General features: G+C 38.6%; 1 protein-coding gene across 1 annotated transcript; it reads left to right on the top strand.

Annotated features, from left to right (window-relative positions):
- Positions 1 to 545: 545 nt before the first annotated feature.
- ercc6l2 (excision repair cross-complementation group 6-like 2) lies at positions 546 to 17,832 on the top strand. Its single transcript, XM_053625042.1, has 18 exons — positions 546 to 608; positions 1,011 to 1,377; positions 1,468 to 1,584; positions 2,421 to 2,614; positions 2,843 to 3,004; positions 3,104 to 3,311; positions 3,517 to 3,774; positions 5,431 to 5,550; positions 6,041 to 6,112; positions 6,291 to 6,436; positions 7,457 to 7,552; positions 7,978 to 8,077; positions 8,324 to 8,476; positions 9,505 to 9,576; positions 10,975 to 11,716; positions 11,871 to 12,025; positions 13,719 to 13,885; positions 14,926 to 17,832. The coding sequence occupies exons 2-18, from the start codon at positions 1,150 to 1,152 to the stop codon at positions 15,791 to 15,793; spliced, it is 3,858 nt and encodes a 1,285-aa protein (XP_053481017.1). The 5' UTR covers positions 546 to 608; positions 1,011 to 1,149; the 3' UTR covers positions 15,794 to 17,832.
- The last annotated feature ends 6,588 nt before the right edge of the window (positions 17,833 to 24,420 follow it).

Below are 24,420 nucleotides of genomic sequence, written 5' to 3'. Positions count from 1 at the left end.
GATTATTATTATTTTTTGAATAATATGTAATGTAAGTCCTACAAATATCAACCTTTTGGTTCTGAATATGGAAAAAAAAGGATTTCGAGGAAAACAGCTTAAAAATGTATGTTATTTAAAAATGTTAATTCACGTGTTTCGACTGTAGTAAGTGGGGTTTATGAAGGAAATTGACACGCATATAATAATGACTCATTATCTGACAAATACGCGGTGTGACAAACAAAAAAGTTTGTGGACACCCGACCATCACACCCATTTGCGGGTCTGCCCTAAACTGTTGCCACACAATTAGAAGGACGCAATAGTATCTGAGGTCTTTGTATGTTGTAACGTTACAGTTTCCCTACACTGGAACTAAGGAGCCCAACCCAAACCTGTTCCAGCGTAACAGTGCCCCTGGGCACAACGTGAGGTCTGTGACAAAATGGTTTGCCAAGGCTGGTGTAGAAGAACTTCAGTGGCCCTCAAACCTTTGGGATGAGTTGGAACAACCACTACGTGCCTGGCCTTCTCACCCAACATCAGTGCTTTTCTTCACAAATGCTCTTGGGGCTGTATGAGCAAATCTGCTGAATCTTATGGAAAGCCTTTCCAGAAGAGTGGAGGTTATTATAACAGCGTGGGATGTTCAACAAACACATATGGTTGTGGTGATCAGGTGTCCACAAACTTTATCCGTATAGTGTATATACAACAAGCTTTTGTGGGGAAATACAATACAACATAACATAACATGACATGACATGGGTGGATATTAAAGCCTTCATCAAAGTTTAAGAATTGTATTACTACAGTTTAAAAGAGGACATGTTATAGATGATCAGAATGATCTTGCCTTAAGCTGCGTATTTGTCTGTTTGTGGTGCAACAAAAGCATCATCGAAATGAAACAAAAGTTCAGGCAGATAGCTAGCCATCTGACCAGAAGTTGTGGCACTTGCATTTTTATCTAGCTAACTAGCAAATCGCATATTAAGAGCTGTTTGTTTCTTTTGTATTGAAAATAGTGTGCAGTGTATCCTCTGGTACCATGATGGTGGCTACATGTCCGTCAGTGTCTTTGAAGATGGATCCACCACTGTGTTATCTTTTGTACTCGCGTGAAAGTCGAAGGTGATGGATTAATCCCTGTACCCAAAAGACACAATGTTTAAGGTCCCGTTTGAAGATGAGAAACCCGCCTTTCATTCGAACCAGAAGCCCCCTGGTCCCTCAGAACCATTTGTTCTGTCAGGAACCATTCAAGTGCCATACACCATTAACAGATACCTACGAGACTACCAGCGAGAGGGGGTTCGATTTATCTATGAGAACTATTTGAAATCCAGAGGTTGCATCCTGGGTGATGACATGGGCCTAGGAAAGACCATTCAGGTAGGCCTGTACATACTTCATGCATACAAGGCAAGCAGAAATAAATGTTGCCTTGATTATTGTAACACTTAATCTATTTCTGTTTGATAGGTTATCAGCTGCTTGGCTGCCATTTTGCAGAAAACTGGGACATGGCAGGATGTTGAAAATAACAGGCCAGAGTTTCTGCAGTCACAGGCACCATCAACAATATCCAAAGTTAAGAAGGTGCTGTAATAAAGCTTCTTGTCATTAGGCCTGTCATAATTATCTTACATGTAATTGCAACTAGTGATATGTCTTATTGTAATAATGCACAGCCAAAGTTAATTTATCAACACGAAACATGTAAGTGAATTAAAATTCTGTTGGCTGGTTAAGCTGTAAAATTGCAGCACATTTTAGAATAATAATAAGTAAAAAGGAATAGAAAAATCAAAAGTAAGACAATCAAAACTCTGGAGTAACACAAATGGAACTATGGGAATAATGTTGTGATGATAAAAATACAAAATAAATCAAAATAATTTAGTATTTTAGCATCTTCAATGTAGACAGCCTTTTTGTCTAGAATTTCCAGAAATGTATGCTTGGCATTTCAACCGAGTTCTTGAGGAATTCCCCTGAGATGCTTTTTAAACTGTATTAAAGGAGTTCCCACCTACGCTGGACACTTATTGGCTGCTTTTCGGAATATTTCGTTCCAAGTCATCCATTTAAAAATATAATTTTTGTAAATAAAATGTTAGTTCTAAGGAAAGAAATTAATATGTTGGCACAATTATATTTTTGTCTACAACACCGATTTCAAACATGTAATCATACACCTTCAGACCAAAAGATTTTTAAGATCATGAGAAACATTTCAGTCGAGTGTCTCCAAACTTTTGACAAGTAGTGTATGTATTTGGAAATCTGTGATTGTGGCTAATGATCTGTTACGATCACCTCAAATAATTGTTAATAGACCATTTTCTAATAGCTGTGACAGGCCTCCTTATCATTTAGCAACTTGTGCCATTGTCTCACTGTAATCAGGTGATTCATTTAAACTTAATAAATAGGTTTTCCTCATTGTGGCTCCCCTGTCTGTGCTCTACAACTGGAAAGATGAGCTGGACACATGGGGCCATTTCAAAACAGTGATTGTCCATGGTGTGAGGAAGGAGGAGGAATTGGCCCGTGTGAACAGAGGAAGATGTGAGATTGTCCTGACAACATTTGAGACTCTAAGACTCTGTCTAAATGAGTTCAACAGGTACACAATAACATCAGCGATCATATTTATCTTTCTCTGCTCCCAGAATTATCACAAAGATGACATCTTTGATTAAAAACAGGTCTGATCTGGTTCTTTGGAACAATCGTGTATTTGCTCCATACAGAATATATTAGCTGTTTGAGCTTTCTGCAAAAGAGACTATTTGATTTCACATCAATATTCACCAATATTTTATCTACATTTTGATTTCTTATCTCACCATAGTCTTGAGTGGACCGCTGTCATTGTGGATGAAGTTCACAAGCTTAAGAATTTCAAAGCTCAGATCACTCAGGCAATGAAAGATCTGAAATGCAAAGTGCGTGTGGGACTGACTGGTACAATCTTGCAGAACAACCTGGAGGAACTCTGGTGTGTCATGGATTGGTGAGTCATGGACAGAACCTCTCTTTGTCATAATTTTTTACCTCCAGTTTGAGTTTTAAAAGGTGTTCATATGTTTATTGCCTTGTTTTGTGGTTTCAGGGCCAACCCGGGATGCCTCGGGTCACTGAGTAGTTTTAAGAACAGGTTCTCTGAACCTATCGAACAGGGACAGAAACACAATGCAACAAAGAGAGCACTGGCCGAGGGCCGTGAGGCCATCCAAGCTCTGGCTAAAATTCTATGCCGCTGGTTCCTCAGGAGAACCAAAGCACTCATTAGCGACCAGTTACCAAAGAAAGATGACAGGGTGAGTCTGAGATTTTTCCTCAACTGTTCAATTATTTTCAGATGTCTGTTTCTTTAGGAAACAAGCAAATGCATGTTTCTAAAGCATGACCAAAAGCATGACCAAGTTTAGGAGTCATGACCAAATTTGGTGTTCGACCGGCTCAAACATTATGTCCTATCTCTCACCTACTCCCAATGACTACACTTCATTTGTGTCTGTGTAGGTGGTGTACTGTTCCATGACAGATTTCCAGCAGGCGTTATACCGTGCTGTGCTGGACACAGATGATGTGAGGTTGCTGTTGCAGAGCTCAGAGAAATGTCCATGCAGCAGCGGACACTCCAGGAGGAAGTGCTGCTACAAGCTCAATTCAGACGGTGTCCCTGTCAGACACATGTACTTCAGTTATCTGGCTATACTGAGGAAGGTCGCCAATCATGTAGCCCTGCTGCAGTCTAAAGAAGGAACCAGTAAAAAACAGGCACGTGTTTGTGAATGCTGGAGAAGTGCTGAAATTCCATTTTCTACTTTAAGGATGGGTTGCACCAATAAGGATTAAGCTTAAATCTAGATTAAATCAAGGTTTGTCTAATAATTCTGTTGCTCCAAACTTTAAACCTTGTTTAAGAATAAGCAGGCTTACATTCAAACCATCACGTTAATTCTGGATTTAATTTCACAATAAACCTGGATTAACTATAATCTTGTGGCTCCATCACTTTAAACTCAGATTTTTAATTTTATTTTATTTAAATTTTTTCATTTTCTCAACCTGTATCGGTTATGAGAATGAGCGGTTAATAACTTCAGTTGAATTTTTTTTAATCCAAAGTTTAAAGTTAACGATCCCTTGCATTTGTTGCTGTTTAGTTACACTGGAGAATTCATATATTTCCACGTTTATGAAATCCACATGCACTGCCGCAATGTTGTCAATGGCGAATCCATCATGATGGAGAAAATGAATCGTAAATGAAGGTTTTAATCACGTTAGAATTCTAATCCCCGATTTGTTAATCTGTGTTTAAAATTAAGTGGTGCAACACAACTTGATTTAAAATAAAGCCCAGATTAACAAATCCTAGATTAGCTCTAAACTGTGCTTAATTTAATCCTTATTGGTGCAACCCACCCTAAGTGTCTGTAGGAAGATATCGATGCACATACAGCACATTTTAGATTTACACAGAAAAATCAACACCTGTTTTTTATGCCTCCAGCACTAGGCAGTGGAAGGATTGTTGTCTACGCGTCCAACCGTGCGTCCAAATGAGAACGATTGGTTTGTAGAATTGAAATGGGATTCTGATTTTAACCAGCACATGAACCAATTGCATTTTGGAATTGATCCAAACCGGGTTGAGGTTACAGCACAGTCTGATGTCTGTAGTAGTTTATCCTCAATAGCGTTCTTCCTGTTTGAAGTATATTTTAAGGGTATTTGATGCACACAAATAAGTTACACGAAGTACTAGGCTTGTTGGTGGTGGCGCCATCCCTACTTGTTTTTCTAATTATTTAAACCTCACAAATGACATTTTTGTGGTGCAAAAATAGACATCAAGATCAAAGCATAAATGATAGATCGAAAACAAAAGTAAAATAACATTATACATTAACATTTGAATAGAACTAGAAGAAGAAGGCTTTAATTGTCACATATACTGTACATCACAGCACAGTGAAATTCTTTCTTCACATATCCCAACTTGTTAGGAAGCTGGGGTTAGAGCACAGGGTCAGCCATGATACAGCACCCCCGGAGCAGAGAGGGTTAAGGGCCTTGCTAAAGGGCCCAACAGTGGTAGCTTGGTGGTGCTGGGGCTTGAATCCCCAACCTCCTGATCAGTAACCCAGAGCCCACAGAAAATAACCGGCCTTCAGCGCATAGCTTTGAGTACGAGTCTGCTGAGTGATGGAGTGACATGAGAGCTTATTAGCCATAAAAGCATTAAAATCACTTAAACCTTTAACTGCATTGTGTTTAATCTGTTATCTTGACTGAAAGATTGAAATGGTATCATCATGTATCCCTTTGCATTTTCAGAGTGAAAAACTAGGTTGTTAGTGAAATTAATCATTTTTTTCATGCAAGGCAAGGATTATTCTCTTATATTGCTCGTTCTCTTTTTATCAGGAGAAATATGTGACTGCTGTCTGTGAGCAAGTCTTCAAGAAGTTTCCAGACTTCACAGAAAGATGCAAGCAGGCTGCATTTGAGGCCATGTCAGACCCCATCTACAGTGGAAAAATGAAGGTTAGCTCTTTATATTTTACTTATTTAATATGCCAGGGGTGTGCATGTTTTATGACCTTCACCACCCAATCCACTAAACCACAGAACTGTAAATCTGAGTTCTCATGCACTCCAGATTTTGTTCTGGTGTTGAGGGCGTGAATATTCCAGCCTTTGGCCCAACGTGGCTTTGCCTCACTAGCTATGGACACACTTCTTTGGGAAATAACAAGGGAGTATTTAGTCGTTCTTAAAATCTGTCCAGAGAGTCTTCTCCTCCCATGTGCAGAGCCGTACGGGTGCTGTCATTGGCAGATGCTCCATTTCTGGTGCTCTCAGTACTGTAAATACTCTGCACATTCTCCTATGTCAGATACCAAATGAAGAATGACAGTAGAGCCAGTGTTTAATGTGAACTGCTTGATCCGACTTTTTCTTACCACTTAACTGAGAGCTATTTGATTATCATTCTTGTTTAAGAACTCATTTAGAGTCATCTTTTGTGTTCCAGGTGCTGCAAAGGCTGCTTACTCACTTTATCGAAAGGAAAGACAAAGTTCTCCTTTTTTCACTTTCCACAAAGGTGAAGTGTTTATTTTGGAGGGTTGATTCTTTCTGCAGTTTTTCCGAAGTCTTTGTTAAAAATGATGCAACGTCTTAGGCGTTTACTATATGATTGAGAGACATATCAAGCCTGTGGCAATTAAATGGACTTTAGGTTTTTCTTTGCTAATATGGAGCATTATCTGAATGTTTCCTAGCTCCTGGATGTTTTGGAGAGCTATTGCATGGCTGAAGGTCTGGAGTACCGCAGGCTGGATGGAAGCACCAAGTCTAAAGAACGCATCCACATTGTCAAGGAATTCAACAGCACCAATGATATTAACATGTGCCTTGTGTCTACCATGTGAGTGCTGCTATTGCACAATAAGATTTGTAATTTCACATTATATTTAATTTTCTACTGGTAATATACTATCTATTGTTTTTATCAAGTGAAAGCATACTGCCAGAATGTACTCTTCAAGAAATTGGGCAAACATAATGATATGATTTATTTGTTTATTTCATTCATTTATCTTCAGTAAACACTTTATCCTGGTCACTGTCAGAGACTATCCAGATTTTTCCAAATTAAAGATACTACTTTTTCGCTTAGCAAAAAAAATCAAGATAATAAAATTTACTTTAATTTATAGCACTTTCTCACAAAATCACATGTGCCAAACTATTAACCCCCATCTAAAGAATATTTCAATTGAAAGAAAATTTGGAATAAAATTTATTTTTTCTAATTGCGCTCAGTATCAGTTCTGATTCTGCATTTGACCCAGGTGAAAACGGTCGGGAAGCTAAAAATTGATCACAGTTTCAAAATTGCATGGTTTGGTTGATTCATGTTTGGTTGTCAATTTCAAAATCTAAATTAGACTAAACCTCTATAACAAGAAAGGCATAAGCTGTACCTGTTGTACGTATCATCAGAACTCCAGCAGGAGTCACTGGAAATAAAATTGGCGTCATGTTTTATGGTCAGATGAGACCAAAATCAAACTTCTTGGCAATGCACCTCATCAGCATGTTCGGTGAAAAATCGGGGGTGGATACTCAGAAATCTGCATATCCAATGGGAATTCTGGTGGATCATTAATACTTTGGGGCTGTTTTGGAAAATGAATGACCTCATGAGTTCTTCTAAACGCTTGGTTATTTCAGCCCTAAACCTGGTCGCCAAGGCCGAAGCTCCATCTACAAGTGGCTACAGACTAGTGGTTCACAGAAAAATGACACCACTTAAGAAAACGTTTTATGTTTGGGGAAAAAAAAAAGAGTCTAGTGTCATATGTTTAAGTACAAAATATGTGACGATGTGAAAATGTCATTTATGTGATTTATTGACTGTAATTGAATTATTGTTTTCCTCAAGGGCTGGTGGTCTTGGACTCAATTTTGTTGGGGCTAATGTTGTTGTCCTATTTGATCCAACATGGAATCCAGCAAATGACCTTCAGGCTATAGACAGGTGAGGCAGCACAGCTACATGAGGGAGGTGTTTTTTTTTGTTGTTGTTGTTTTTTTTTTTTCCTCAAAATTGTACAAATCTGTAAGGAATGCTGTATATTCCTCTGTATCCTAATGCCATCCAAGTAGGCTCTCTGTGTTAGAAGCATTGGCACTGAGATGCAGCTATGCTATGTGTCTCTATGGCTGAGTCTTTTATAATACAACTCCCAAGTCATCACTTCCTCATTGCCACATAGCAAACCATCCGACTGGCATTTTTAGTCTTCTCCTGCAAAAGAAATTGAATCACTTGGCAATCCTGCATGGCCATTGTTGGCAGACTACATATTACAGCTGGGTTCTGATACAGCTAATCTGGGAGTAAACAATTTTGCATGCATTGTTCTGTTTAGATACTTCACAGTTTTATTGTTCAATATGCAGGGCATATCGCATTGGGCAGTGTAAGGATGTAAAAGTTTTTAGGCTCATCTCTCTGGGCACTGTAGAGGAGATCATCTATCTGCGCCAGATTTACAAACAGGTATATCACTCATGAAATGTGCTGAGGTACTAACCAGTTTCTAGTAACACACCAAAGTCATTTTCACTCACTGTTACATTCTCAGAAGTCCTTTGTCTGAAACCTTCTTGTACATGTACTAATATTTGATATGATGCAACATATTAAAAAAACTGTAACGAATGAATACCAATTTTAAAAAAAGATTATTCCATTGTAAAATGAGTTGGACCTGATTGGCTTTCTCTGTTTCACTGGGTAATATAGCAGTTGCAATCCTCAGTGATTGGAAATGAAAATGCAAGACGCTACTTTGAGGCAGTGCAAGGAGCAGATGGCCAAGCAGGAGAGCTATTTGGGATCAGGAACCTCTTCCGCCTCCAGACTGATGGAACTTGTCTGACACGCCGCATCCTGGAGGTTAGTGCACTCAATCTCTTCATCAGTTCAGCTATGTCTATGTTCACTTGTCCGTTCAGCCATACTGGTTATTTTGAAATGACTAGGAGTGGTCAATCAACGCGACTGAACTTGTGGTCTAATCTTGAATATCTATCACTCAGCCATGGGTGTAACTGTGTTTTTAAAAGTGCCTGGGACAAGCATGATGATTAAAAACAACTGAGAATCAGGCCAGTTTGTATCAAAAGCCTATCTGAAAGGGCTTTTTCCTCATCTGCATCAAGTACTATTCCAGTTATACCACTGTTTAAACACTTCCAGTAATCATGGATGCTTTGGAAAAGTTTTTTGAAGACATATATATGGTTTACATCACTGACATTGTCTTCACTTGAAGTTTGTTATAATAAAAACAGAAAATAAAGAGCGCAGTCATGCAAGCTGATTAAATTGGACAGGTACTGTTGGTATAAAGAACTCTGGTGGATACCAGTAGCCCGGGCACCCAGGGTGAGCATATTCCAAGTAAACGAAAACCAAAAAAACCCTACTCCTTATTGACTTTCACAAAACAATGTTTCATTTGGCATGTATATACTGTAATTATAAATAACATAGAAAATTATTTTATTTATTGTGAAAATAATACCATGATTAGGGCTAAAACTGACATTTTTTAGAAAACATGTGGATCAGTCTCTGGTGCAAATTTAAAAGCGAACTTTCAATTTTAACTAATTTCAAGGTCAAAATGCTTGCAGAACTTATAGAATGTGCTGACATTTTGTGATTTGGCAGATGCTTTAGAGCTGTTACTAGAGCTTTAATTAATTATTGATTATTTTATTTTGAATTATTGATTGATTATTTTAATTTTTAAATCAAGCATTGGGGTGTGCATAAACTGCTTATGTATGGCAGGTCTACTAGATTGTAGCTTGAACTTTCAGCTGCATACTGAAGAAGTCAGATGGTTGATGTCCTCAGTGAGCCATGACTATGAATTCTTTCTCACTGAGTTGATGGAAAATGCATGTGTGTCGCAGAGGGAGGGCCGTGTTGAGGTGGGGATCATGACAGCCAGCACACAGGCAACGGATGAGAGGGTGCAAAAGCTGGTGAGTAGCCGGCCTTCCCTAGACCCGTCACGGGAATGCTCCTATTCCCCATCCATCTCTCCTCTCCTCTTTCCAAGACATCTCTCCGTCCCTTCATTCCCACGGTAAAGATGGGTACCGAAGGCCAACACATGGCTGTAATTAACCCCCTCCCCAGCCCACTGGTGAAGACCACACGGAAGCATGTGTTATCTTTAGCGAGTTTATTTACCCAGCAGAACTTATCTAACTGTCCATTCTTCAGGAGCTTCTCACATGTAGGTCTCATTAGGGGTTTAAAAAAAAAGAAAATTCTCAGTTTAAACCCAGACATTAACTGATCATAAACAAAGTGTTGGTGGGCAAGTCATAAAGAAGCAACTTTATTTTTAAACAGGGTGGTTACAGAGCTGGGGTCGACAAATCAGTAGCTCAGGCTCCTGAGAAAAAAAGGTTTTGTGTCCTGATTATTAATTATTTAATTGTATCAATTAATTAATTATTCATAGTTGCCCAGCATACAAATAGGTTTAACAACCAGAGAAAGAAAATAAATCTTACTTCCTATTGACTTTTGCAAAACAATAGATTTGATATGTATGTGTAAACATAATCCATTTCTCAGTGGCGTGACACAACTTGATACTAAGTGGATTAATTAGCATGTAGACAATCTTTTCTGAATCAGATTCAAGCAAAATAAAGTACATTGTAAACTCTCCTGCTAGCACAGCATGTCAACTCGCAGTTAAACATCCATCCATCCATCTTCTATACCGCTTATATTTCAGGGTTGCTGGGAACCTGGAGCCTATCCCAGAGAGCATGGGGCACAAGGTGGGGTACACCCTGGACGGGGTGCCAATCCATCGCAGGGCACAATCACATACACATTCACACACCCATTCACATACTACGGACACTTTAGACATGCCAATCAGCCTACCATGCATGTGTTTGGACTGGGGGAGGAGACCGGAGTACCCGGACACAGTTAAACATATCCAACGCACAAAACATTATAGTCAGGGTTAAAAAATATTTGTACTTGTGAGAAATAAGCCCTTTCACCAATTATTTTTTTGTCTACATTAAACTTTATCAGAGGAGGATAAGGACCTGCTACACAATTGCCCTCTCCACAGGAATTCATATAATCAGTCGTTTCCTTAGTCTGTATTAATTCGCTTAACTTTAGCAGTGGGCAGCGAAAACATGAAGTTGGCCAGGACATTGGATCTTTTAATTGCCTGGTAAGCTAGCTAATGAATTGCAGCCTCTGCAAAGTCATTTTTATGTGTATTTTGCATGATTGATTGATTGATGATGCAATTGCATATATTTGCAGTGTTATTAAAAAACTTTTGTTAACAATTGTTGTTGTTTGTTATAATCTGTGTTACCTGTGTGCCACCGCAGGTTCCAGTGTGTGTATCAGCAGATACCTCCGCACAACAGGAAAATAGACCAGCAGTGGCATGTGGTACCAGTACCAGGTTCTCTAATGCTGAAGTTCTGGACTTTAGCAGCACTAGTGAGGATGAGGATCCCTGTGGCTCCAGATCGAAAGCCACATACCCAAATGCAGGAGAGGTTTTTGGACCTAGCACTGGGTCTGCTGCAAATATGAATCTATCTGCTCTGCTGATGAAACATATGACTAGTGGGTTGCAAAGGAGCTCAGAGAGCACTGAAGACAGTCAGTGTGATACAGACTCCAAGGGCTTGAACCTAGAGGATGCCAAGGTAGCTAAGGGGAAAACCGAATGGTTCCTGTCCAGTGACTCAGAGGAAGAGAAGAATGAAGCACAAAAGACCTGTGATCATGTCTGCATGGAGGAGTCAGAAGACTTAGAGGTTCTTCACCACCGCTATACTAAAGCACAACAGAGAGGTCGAGACAATACTAACAAGAAACGGAGGCCAGATTGGGCAGTACAAAGAAAGAGATATACTGAGGAGGTTGAGAGTTTAGACTCATCTGAAGATGAATTTCCAGAGAGAAGGGTGAAGTTTAAGAAAAGTCTTCGACACCCCTTTAGTGCACAGAATTCAGCTCAAAAATCAGTTCAGTTCACAGGTTTAAAATGTCCAAGCGTGCATTCCAAAAAACCACAAATCATAGAGGGTACCAGCAACGGCACCATAGATACATTATTAGGTAATTTTTTTAAAATAAAGCATTCAGTGAATTGTAATGACTGAATTTGAGGTAATTTCAAAATGGCTGCACAATATATTGGGATTTTTAGATTGTGCTGTGATTTTGCAAAATAAGAGGCCTTTTACTTTCTTTCTTTGTTTTGTACTTGTAGGTGGGCTTCAGGAAGTGAGCTACACCCACTCCAATCAGAAAGTGGTCGGCTCGAGCAGGGCAGAGAACCGCCTCAGCCGTGCTGCATTACGGGATGTGTTTGAACTGAACAAGCACTCGCAGCTCCCAGCAAACCATTTCCATTACATATCTGAGGTATGTACAGTTATGACAGTGAAACATTATCATAACAGGGTTTCCGTGGGTCCTTAAAAAGTCTTAAAAATGTCTCAAATGCAATCATCCGAATTTTAGGCCTTAAAATGTCTTAAATACGATTTTGACAGGTCTTAAAATTGTTTGGATTATGAAGTTAATGTTAGTTTTGCAACATTCAAAACTTTAGTCTCGCTTTTAAATGTGTTTTTGGGGAAAATTTGTATTGATCATGCCATCACAAAATGGAACCAATAACCACTCATGCAAACTGTGCAACCCGGACAGAATTTATCAGAGCATGCCCAGCGTGTTGCGATGTAGTGTGTTCGCTAATGTGGCACCTCCTCCCGTCAAAAAAAACATAGCTACTTCTAGAAGTAATCATTTAAAATAGTTTCTGTTAACGTTACTTTCATCTAATATGGGTAAGTGTAAGTTCAACAAGATCTGGCTCGAGAACAGTGCATTTAATGCTTGGTTGAAGTCTGTTGAAAATAATGAATTTGAAGCCTGCTGGGTATAACTTTGGGTATAAAGGTATTAGAGTTGCATAGCAAGTCAAAAAAGCATAAAGCCACAAATTAAAAGCCACGAGCAAACGCCTGCACCACCCAGTATTGTTCTGTATCCACATCGGGAGCATCACCAAAGTCCGGCACCAGCGTGACCAACTCTGCACTAACAGCGTTAACTCCTGCAACTCCGGTAAGTGACCTCCAGACAGCGTTTGGATCTAGGTCATGAAATAGGTGTTAAATTGCATTCATAATGGTCTTAAAAATGTCTTAAAAGTCTCATATTTATCTTGTTGAAACATGCAGAAGCCCTGCATAACATTAAGTATTTATGTATTATTTTATTCACATTACACATTGTTTAATTTTGAGAGTATGCATTTATCAGCAGCTCATGGTTCAGATCATTTCATTTTCTTGATTGAAACATGGCTATATTTGAGCAATATCGCATAAGCAAGAGAGTAGTTATACTGTGATATTGCTTAAATGTAGCCGGGGCGGCTGTCGCTCAGTTGGTGGGGCGGGTTGTCCACTAATCGTAGGGTTGCCGGTTCGATTCCTGGCCCACGTGACTCCACATGCTGAAGTGTCCTTGGGTAAGACACTGAACCCCAAGTTGCTCCCGATGGCAAGTTAGCGCCTTGCATGGCAGCTCTGCTACCATTGGTGCGTGCCTGAGTGTGTGTGTGAATGGGTGAATGAGAACCAGTGTAAAGCGCTTTGGATAAAAGCGCTATATAAGTGCAGACCATTTACTAGAACATAGCCATGTTTCAATTAAGAAAATTATGCCCCTTCTTCCTTTTCATCTTGATCTGATGAGCTTTCATCTGATAGAGCTTTCCATGTCAGCTTATGATGTTGCTTCCACTATTGTAGTAATGATTTCTATCTAGGAAGTGGAATTTTACATGGAAAAAACACATACGAGTGGAGTGATACACACATTGAAATGTTCCAATTATAGGAAATATAAGCACTCTGGGAATCCCATGTGACCAGTCATATTAGTGGTCCCGAACTAACTGTTGTATAACAGTATTTCGAGCACAGAATTATTCTGGGGTCATCAGTATGGCTATGCAATTTCTTCATATGGTTTATATGCCCAGACTAACACAATAGCACAGATAGTTGTTATGCATTGTGAATTTTTTGTGTTGTAAACCTAGTCTGGAATCCCCCAGTTATCTGAGCCCATAAACGGTGGAGAGCAGGATACGCCAGAAGGTCATGACAAGACTTGTCTGAAACATCAGGTCACCCACACCATAGAAACTTCCCTCCGTACCAAAACTGCAACCGTTAATGTTGGGGCGACGCCCGCTGCTGTCCGCAAGTAAGGCTGAGCTCCTTTTTTTAATACCTTTTGTATTCATTTTTCCCCCCATTTGTTTTTTAAATTTTGTTTGACAAAATGTTTTATAAAAGTATACAGTAAGGGGCTTGCATTGATGTTTTGTCCAGTGATGTTCTTCCAACAAATAAATGTCGGCTGTTTACTAGTTGTTGTCTAATTATAGGCTTACTACTTTATAAATAGGTTACATAATAGGACACTTAAACGGTTTCTATAACTCAAAAGACTCCAGTTTTGCAGTTCAGAAGGTTTTTAAAAGCAGGCATCTCTATAGCAGTTAATAGTGTTGGGTAGGCTGAAAAAAAAACCCACAAGAAGCAGAGAGAGGAAAGTCCTTATAGCATGGGGTTGTGTGCCAGTTCTGGCCACAGCTATGGTGTTCTGCGCCCTCACATAGCCCCTGTGGGAGGGGTAACACCACCCCAGAGCACTCTCACCCACCCCTTTCCCATGAAGGGCCAAAACACATTGAGCTATGAGCAAAACTCCTCTTTGAAAGCCTTAGATTTTACCACAAGCCCAAGGATGCACCCACCCATCTCCAAACCCATATAGTGTTTGTCTATGTAATAAGGGAAAATGTGTTTATTTATACAGATTTTCCCCATAATTGAGTCTTCTAATGATTTTAATTCATAGCCTTTTTTACTCTTCCATTGGTAGCAGATTCTCCTAAGAAACCAGAGACAGCTTGTTTTTTTTTTTTAGTTTTGTTTTATTAATAGTGTACATGTTTCTAAATGCTTTTATGATTTGAAATATAAGTGAAGAGTAATGGATTTCTCAAGAGGGGTTGATAACATGTCTAACAATGCAATGTAGTGTTTCAAATGTCACCTCAGCTGAGTTTTTTAATGCTGAATGTGACTTTTGCTAAAAACACCACCTAAAATATTTACTCATACAAATTGTATAAAATGAATAATGCTACAAAAAATCCCTATGAAATATAAACATTATACCTAGTTGCACAGTATCTCTGGTATGCTCTTTACTATTAATTGTTTTTACACACACAGGCAGCAGCTAGAAGAAATGGCAAAGTTCTTTAGAGCGAAGTCTGTGCAAGAGTTTGCAGAAGAGCTTGTGAAGAACAGTTCAGCACAGCGACTGAGCAGGCTATGTGAGTTCTATAGCCACAGCAGCCCTGAGCTTACTGACATTATCCAAAAGACCTTTCCTAAACCTGTGATTAAGCTAAAGCCAAGTATTTCACCTATCACTGCTACATGCAGTATGTCTAGACAAAGGCCTACCTCAAAAAGAACCTCCTTAAACTCAGTTCAGAGACCTCATGATGAAGGAGAAACAGGAACCTCACTGAAGAAGAGAAGAACTAAGGCACAAAGTGCTAAAGATGTCCATCATCATTGTGTTGGTCAGACTGAGCTTAAAAATAACTGTTTGCCTTTGCCAGACTCAGGACCAATTCCAAGAGAGAAGTCTTTTAAAACTTCTACAGACATTCATCCTCACTCTGAAAAAAACACTAATACATGCAATTCTGCCACAACTGCTTCCTTTACTGAATTGTCACCTTGCTCTAGAGATGACCGAGCAGACAAAAACTCAAACACAACCCTTATTAGTGATCTCATAGGTGACACCTCCATTCTAGATGACCTTTTCAAGCAAAAGAGAAGTGCGGATCGGCCAAAGTCAGCAACAGCACCCATTCCCTCACCCGCTGAGAGGATGAAGAACAGGGGTAAAGACTTCTGGGACATTTTGGATGAGGGGAACGAGGAGAGCATCAATAAGCTAACAGATCTATCTCAGGTGGAGAAGTTTTGCAGGAGTGTTAATGTGTGTGCAAAGTCCAAAAGTGAAAGCCAACTTGAAAGCTCTCAGCTGTGGAAGAAGAATGAGAAATTCCTTTGGAAATGATGGAAGAAGCTAGAAGCATTTTTTTTTGTGAAATGTGAAATTACAATGGATGGTTTACACAATATTCTCATTTTTTTACATTGTTTTATTTAATTGCATTTGGTTTTATTTGATTATTGATTATTATAGAACTGCTACTAGTCCATACTAGTATTTTAAGGCTTAACTTTTTACCTGCTTTTCTAAATCATTGCTGTTAATGTGTGAGAAAACACTACAGCCCATTTGAAAGAGGAGATCTGTTTCTGTCTCTGTTCTCATTCTGGAATCACGTGAGACACCTCTGGAATTGTTACATTGCCATTCAAATACAAGTGTGGTCAAAACATACACCCCAAGTTGGGCTTGAAATGGTAGAAGTTGATGCCGGAAGAGTCTTTGATGCCAAAGTCTTAAAGTGACGTTTTTGGTGTAGTAGTTTCAACTCTCTGCTTATTGTTTTACTCTCGCAAGCACTGCTTTGCTTTCGCTGCTTTTCTCGAAATGCATAACACTCGTCCGTGCCATCGAACCTTCACTTTAGCACAAGATGCCCACAAAGTCATGGTAGCATGAATAGTGTAAATGTGTCAAAGGAATAGTGTGCTTAAGGTCATACCATCTATACATGCACAGTCCCCCATTTCAACAGCCTAAATAATGATCATTAATGACTGATGACTAATGAAATATGAATCAAACCTCCCTCCATAACAGCCACTCACATCACCACAGCCAATGTGAAAAAGTTTATTAAAAATGGCGGGCAGCCATGTGGCTCTTACAGTGTGGCTCTGGTCCAGCCTGACTGAACTTGATATTGTGCTATGTGTATGATGGTGTTTCTGGGAATTATTCCGTTACCACACTGTACGAGCGTGTTGCGAAAAAAGTAAGCTAAACTTGACTGGGATAAAGACCCTTTTTGCACTGGTTTATGTTGTATATTTGTCCATGCTGGGTGGGGACAGAGTAAGAGTTCCGGCGTGTGTGTGTGTCAGTTTAGTGACACAGCTGCGCCTGATGTTAGGTTGAAGTAAGCAAAGAGCCTGAGGAGGAGGACGAGCTGTTTTTTCCCCCAGCACGAAATGGGAAAGTGTTGATGGTTATCAATAAACAGGAGACCAGTGCATGCTGTGACGATTCCCAAACACAATTTGGGTGGTAGAATGGGAGTCTCTGTTTCTATCGTACGTGTTCATGGGGCAGCTCACAAACTGGAGAACACAAGCGCTATTGTGCAAAACACAGAAGCATCAAAAACTGTTGGTCATCAAGCGGTTTCGTAAAGATTGAAGTAACCATGGCAGATTTAACCACTGATATTCTGATGAACTCATTTACTTTCTAATGAAAAATTGATGTATGGAGAAATTTGATGTAAGAATTTGATAATTTGTTATATCCAATATTTCTTCTGAAATTAAACTTTTCCGGGGTCAGCATTGGTGCCACCATAACTTGTGGCAGGATGTTTCTCAAAAAATGATTTCAGAGGGTTTGATATATAAATTTGTATTACACTTGTTTCTACAGAGTGTCCAAAAAGTCAGGAACCGATGGGAATATGTTGAGCAAAATCCACAAAAACAAGATACAGCAGCTGGGAAAATGTGTAGAGTATAAGGGTGGACATGTAGAGCAAATGTTGTAAATAGTACATATAATATTAAGTAATTGTAGTTTTACGCTCATTGATTCCTGACTTTTCAGACACCCTGTACTTTTAAATCTACTTGTTTAGCAGGTTTAGCTTCGCCCGACCTACCCATTGTTTCCCTGGTTCAGAATGTATTAAAAGATTGTATTTAGATTTTTTTTTTTATCTTTTGCATTTTACTGTTGTGACTAATAATGTAGTCTTTGGGTGAAGACAATGCCAAAGGGAACTTTGTAACACAGGGTCTCCCAAAAGTTTCCATATGTAGGGGAAATTAACACGTTTTAGCAAAATGTCTTCCAAAATTTTTCATACTTCGTGTGTGTGTATATATATATATATGTGTGTGTGTGTGTATGTATGTATGTATGTATGTGTGTGTGTGTGTGTGTGTGTGTGTGTGTGTATATATATATATATATATATATATATATATATATATATATATATATATATATATATATATAAAAATGCGTATTGGACGTCAACATTTTTTTCAGCAACAATAAGGTTGCAAAGGTCTTGGGAGAGCGCTTTGCTTTTACCCATCATGATTTGTTTTTTTGTGTGACAGCTTGGTAACGAAAAGCCTTTATTTAGATCATCAACTCACAAACCCAGCTGATATTAATTTGCTCAGATAGGGGATATAATTACTTACGGCTTTTAGCTGGTTCCTTGCCTTGGAGAACTGCTTTTTCTTAGTATGTTCAGTACTTTTTTCCTGTGTCATTCCACTTCATTACACATAACTTTATGTATCGACGTTAATGTTGTGAATTCTTTGTATTTCCTGATTTTTTGAGTTAATACTGATGTGAAAATTTCATATGACTTGCCTCATTGGAAATATATTTACTGAAAAAAATGTTGGCACGTTCAATACTTATTTCCCCCCACTCTGTGTGTGTGTGTGTGTGTGTGTGTGTGTGTGTGTGTGTGTGTGTGTGTGTATAATTTATTATTATTATTTTTTTTTTTTCAGAAAGCCTTTGACAAAAAAAAAAGAAAGTATTGAAATTATTCTCATGGCTGACTCAGGAAACTGTCACAAGGTGTGATATACTTGAACAGGACATCACACACGACACTGTTGGCAAACTTATTACCAAATTCAAAAGGACTGGAAGTGTAGTAGACCAACTGATAAGTGGATGTCCACTTTTCATCCACTGACGAAGGCACAACCGACATGGTGCTGGCAAACATAAGACCCTATATATGGAGACTTTGTGGACACCCCATAGATAATAAAGGTCACAAATAAAGACTTAAAGGCACTTAAAAACTCAAAAATGTGTTGTACTCATTTCGTATGTGTGTTTTGTAACCCTCTCAATAGTAAATCTATAGTCTTTCTGTGAGTCCATAATAGAGCTGAGTTGTTTAGTTTCTCTGGCCTACATCGATAACTGAGTGTCAGTCACAGCACTCCATTTATTTACACATCACCAAGTAACTAAGAGAGGTGGAGGTGATAAAAATTCATTGATAAAAAATGGATTTGTTTTGAAATGGCAGATTTTATTAAAAAAAATGAAAAATAAATCACAAGGATGGATGGATGGATGTAAGTAAGCACAGGGCAATGACATTCACTTTAGAATTTAACAAATAGTCTAAGGCCAGGGGTGTCCGAACTTATCCAGAAAGGGCTGGTATGGGTGCAGGTTTTCATTCCAACCAAGTAGGAGCCACACCTGATTCCACCCATTTAATCAGTTGATCTTGGCTTTCAATAGACTCAGCTTTGGCTTCTGCTTGGTTGGAATGAAAACCTGCACCCACACTGGCCCTTTCCGGATAAGATTGGACAGCCCTGGTCTAAGGTATCATAGTTCTTTAAACCAAAATTACAGATTGAAAAAGCCGAGGCAGTGTTTTTGTTGAGTTTTGGTGAACCTGTGCCCATTCTACTTCTTGGAGTAGAGCCCAGTGTGGACTTCTGTTGTTGTTTTGTGTGCTCTGAGATGCTTTTCCACTCACCACTGTTGAAATGAGTTACTGTAGTGGTTATTGCAGGCCCTGAGCCTGTTGATCCTGGCAGACTTCTGTACCGTCTACCTGAGGGAGTACCCTCAGGTAGACGGTACAGGAGTCTGCCAGGATAGGTAAACAGTCCATGGCTCGTGTCCTTTAAGACATTCCGTGCTCTGAAGGCATCGCTTGTGCTGAATGTCCTTAATGGTAGGGAGGTGGGTGCAGATAATGCGCCCAGAGCACGGAGTGACTCATTACAAGACATTTTGGTCAATGACAGAGCAGCTGCCATACCACACTGCGATGCAGTTTGATACACTGGTAGAAATTGACCAGGATCTGAGGAGACGGGTGAACTTTCCTAAGTCATACACGAGTGTCATTTAACCATTACTGAATCATGTTTTTACTCAATTATTTTGTATAATTATTTGATCTTTTCACTTATATAAACAACAAATAAAAAACTACTACAATAAACGAGGTGAAACAAACAAACTATAGACATGCCAGTTGGTAAATTAAACAGAATTTGCAATAGTGTATAAAATGAGTGGCAAAATAAAAATAATTTATCCAACCACTTTTCGAATGATTACCTTTTAAATTACAAGCTTTATGATCCCCTTTCTATTTCTCAAAGAATATTTGCTACATCTACCTTTATACATGACTAAATTGCGTGTTAGGAGTAGCTTTGTTGTAATAATTATACATGAATAACAGCTGCCTGAAAATAATAACTGCCCTTCATTTGAAAAGAAATTGTCCGTTTGAATTTGTTGAATCAAGTAAAACTCATTATTAGCCCATGTACATTTTTTCTCAATAGATTCTGAACAATTCTATTTTTGGAGATTCTGTCCTGCCCACTCATTTTTTGTTCACTTTTTTCATACCTGGGGTAAAACAGTGGCATTCATTTGCGTGTGTAAAAAGAATGAAAATGTTCCTAAGTGTATTAGATAATATAATATTACTAAGTAATAAAGGTTATAAAAGTAATAATAGCTGGGTGTGCTAGCAAAAGGACCTCATGAGTAATCCTGTGCTCCAGCATATGGAAATGAAAAGCATGAGCTTGTCATGCTGATAACCTCCCACTTAAATCAACAACAAAAAAAATTAGACAGAATTTAGATGGAAGTAAGAATGACTCATTTAGCAGGCGTGTGTGTGTGTGGGAGAAGAGTGTACTGAAGGTTCACAATTATAACATTTTGAGACAATTTGGAAAATATCTCTGCTTTTCTTTGGTTAGGAAATTACGAGAATGGTTCGCGAAGAAGGTGTGTAGCTTAATTAAGAAGGGCCCTCAGGCACAGGTTGCAGTTATTGATTTTTCAGTACCAATGTGGAACTTCCCCATTCAGTCTTATAAACACAAAACTATTCAGATCAGGGCATCATGGTTAATTCTCCTTCCGCCTACCAAGAAGAGTGGCCTCCAGGCTGAGATCACTTTTCCAGCTGCTCACTTTAGTTTTAAATGATTACCACAAGCCTGACAATAAACCCCTCTCGCCCACTGCTGACACTCGTGTATCCTCAGTTCTTAGCTGGACGGTTACAATTACCAAATGAAATCAAAGCTCAAGTTTATTTTTTTCTAGACTCTCATGCTGTGACAGCTTGCTTACTCTCCTCTAGGCTCAAGCTCTATTTATGTAGATGGTACATTTATTCATTTGACTGAAGCTTTTAAGGCAAAATACAATCCAAGCATAGAACTGCTAAAGGAGCCAACAGTAATAGAAGTGTTATGAGTGTAAATTCCACTAACTGATCATAAAAAGTTGTATTTCAGTTATAGGAAGGACAGAGAGAGCCACAGGTGAACACAGGGACTGAGACGATACTAGTAGTATTCAGGAGTGCTAGTAATATATATATATATATATATATATATATATATATATATATATATATATATATATATATATATATATATATATATATATATATATATAGTAAGGGTAAAAGTGCTAGCCAAAGTTTCTGCATAACTGTTAGGAATGCATGTCGTTAAATGGAGAATGAGAATTCCAATACACAATACCATCTAAGACATGAAAAAATGACACATGACCATATGTTTTAATAATATATATATATATATATATATATATATATATATATATATATATATATATATATATATTTAAAAATCATGTGTAGAAATCACATGAAATAAATATACTGCGTGTATAAATCACGTGGCGATAAATGAATTGTGTGTAGAAATCATGTGAATGTGAAAAATGAATCATGTGAGAAGAACTGAATAATGTGTACAGTAGAAATCACATGAAAACATTTGCATGGTGTGAAGAAAACGTGAAGATACGCGACAACAAATGAATCATGTTGAAATCAACAAATCCTGAGAAAAATCACGTGGAAAATATAAACACGTCCTACAGGACAAATGAAAAGTCTGCTTGTGAAAAATGTGGGAAACGTAACATGAAAGGAAGTGTTTAAACTACAATTGTGAGAGTCGTGACTTTTCTTTAAGGGTGTACATGCACACATTCTCATAGAGACGGGGTGAGGGTGTTTCTTGAAGGCAGTGTGAGACAGTTTGTATTTAGATTTCTCCATTTTGTGCTTGAAAGCATTTTCAATAACCAAGCGGACAGCAGAACAAATTGATAGCTAAAGGCTCATTTGATTCCTGATTGTGTATATGATGTCTTTGTCCATGGAAAACATAACCATGACTTTTTTTATTAGACTAAATATTTACCGGTGGGAGAGCAGCATAATCCCTGTGTTAGGTTGCCAGAGTTCGGACTCAGTTGAGCAGTTGTTTAGGGAATTGAAGTTTCAGTAAACAATCATTCCTCCCTCATTAGCCTGCTGTTTATATGTGTAAGGATTTGCAGTCCTTGAAGTCAGGCCACACAAGCAAAGCTTATTGAGATTGTAAGCAGTCTGATGCAAGCAAAAGTCAAGGCAAGTTTCTTACCACTTTCTTTGTTTTGTGTTGTTTTTTTTTTAGGCAAAAAAACATGTTTCAAAATAGATCTCCATAGCTCCATTGTAGAAAATAGGCTTTTGCCCACAGTGTAATCCCTGATTCAGCACCTTCATAAATTAAACATAAGAAAATTTTAAAAAAGAGGGCTTTAACACTTGGTAATGCAAAATCATTCATACCTTTTGCGCTGTGCCCTCATTAATTATAATGTTACCTGTGTTCTTCATGGTTTCATATATTACTATGGTGTCAAATATTATTATTAGTAAGACTTCTATTCACAGAATTGTACAACCTCCACATTGTTGGTTTAACAGAAGGACACGAATGCGTCTTCAGATACATTTCATTTGAACTTTTGTTTAAAATCTTGTCTTTTTATCATGTCAAAATTTCAGTTAAAATTTCTGTTTTTTTGCTAAAAATAACCAACTATTACAATATCAATGTAGATCAGTGTTTCTCTAGCAGATAGCTTATTTATATTTGTTTAATGTGAATAAAATCTTCACTGTGTTAGACGAGCACTTGAAATTCCTTGTAGTAAAGCCCAAGCCCCTATCATTTAAGGGTAGTATTTTCCTTATCAAATAAATTAACCACTCAAGAATGAACAGCTTTATGAGGGGAAGTGCCTGCTTTATAAATTCCCTTATCAGTCTAAAGGTTTGAGCTGCTTTGAAAAGCAGCTGATGGGTGTCCTCTACAGGACAAATGTTCACAAAGCAAGCTAGAAACTTGCTTTGGAATTACTCTTTTATTTATTTAGAACCTTTCACTAAACACCAAAATTGTAATCCTTTTGTGGGTGTTTTTTTTTGTTTTTTTTTTTTTGCATATTGTAATGAGTGTGTCCATATACCCACTTTTTTTTTCACAGGTCAAGGGGAATATAAATTGTCCACATATTGGGATGGATATATGTGTGTATATATATATATATATATATATATATATATATATATATATATATATATATATATATATATATATATATATATATATATATATCTCAGCCATTCAAACCACTGACATTTGGACTAATTGACATGGATTATATTGTTATAGTGGCACCTGTCAAGGGGTGGGATATATTAAGCAGAAAGTGAACTGTCAGTTCTCAAAGTTGATGTGTTGGAAGCAGGAAAAAGGGGCAAGTGTTCTTTAACAAAGGCCAAATTTTGATGACTGGGTCAGAGCATCTCCAAAACGGCAGGTCTTGTGGGTCAGTGGTCAGTACCTACCAAAAGTGGTCCAAGGAGGACAACCGGTGAATCAGCGACAGGGTCATGGGCGCCCATGGCTCACTGATGTGCTTGGGAAGTGAAGGCTAGCCCATCTGGTCGAATCCCACAGAAGAGCTACTGTAGCACAAAGTTCTGAAAAAGTTAATGCTGGTTATGATAGACAGGTGTCAGAACACACAATGCACTGCAGCTTGCCATGTATGGGGTTGTATAGCCGGAGACCAGTCAGAGTGCCCATGCTGACCCCTGTCCACTGCCAAAAGTGCCTACAATGGACATGTGAGCATCAGAACTGGACCATGGAGCAATGGAAGAAGGTGGCCTGGTCTGATGAATCATGTTTTCTTTTACATCATGTGGATGGCCAGGTGCGTGTGTATCGCTTACCTGGGAAAGACATGACACCAGGATGCACTATGGGAAGAAGGCAAGGCAGCTGAGAGTGTGATGCTCTGGGCAAAGTTCTACTGGGAAACCTTGGGCCCTGGCATTCATGTGGATGTTACTTTGAAACGTACTACCTACCTAAACATTGTTGCAGATCAAGTACACCCCTTCATGGCAATGGTATTCCCTAATGGCTGTGGCTTCTTTCAGCAGGATAATGCGCCCTGACACACTGCAAAAATTGTTCAGGAATGGTTTGGGGAACATGACAAATAGTTCAAGGTGTTGACTTGGCCTCCAAATTCACCAGATCTCAGTCCTATCGAGCATCTGTGGGATATTCTGGACAAACCTCAAAACTTACAGGACTTAAAGTATCTGCTGTCTACGT

Source organism: Ictalurus furcatus, chromosome 5 (genome assembly GCF_023375685.1).
Source record: "Ictalurus furcatus strain D&B chromosome 5, Billie_1.0, whole genome shotgun sequence".
NCBI classification, from domain to species: Eukaryota; Metazoa; Chordata; class Actinopteri; order Siluriformes; family Ictaluridae; genus Ictalurus; species Ictalurus furcatus.
Note: the sequence above shows the minus strand (reverse complement) of the source record. Positions and strands in the feature narration are given on the sequence as shown.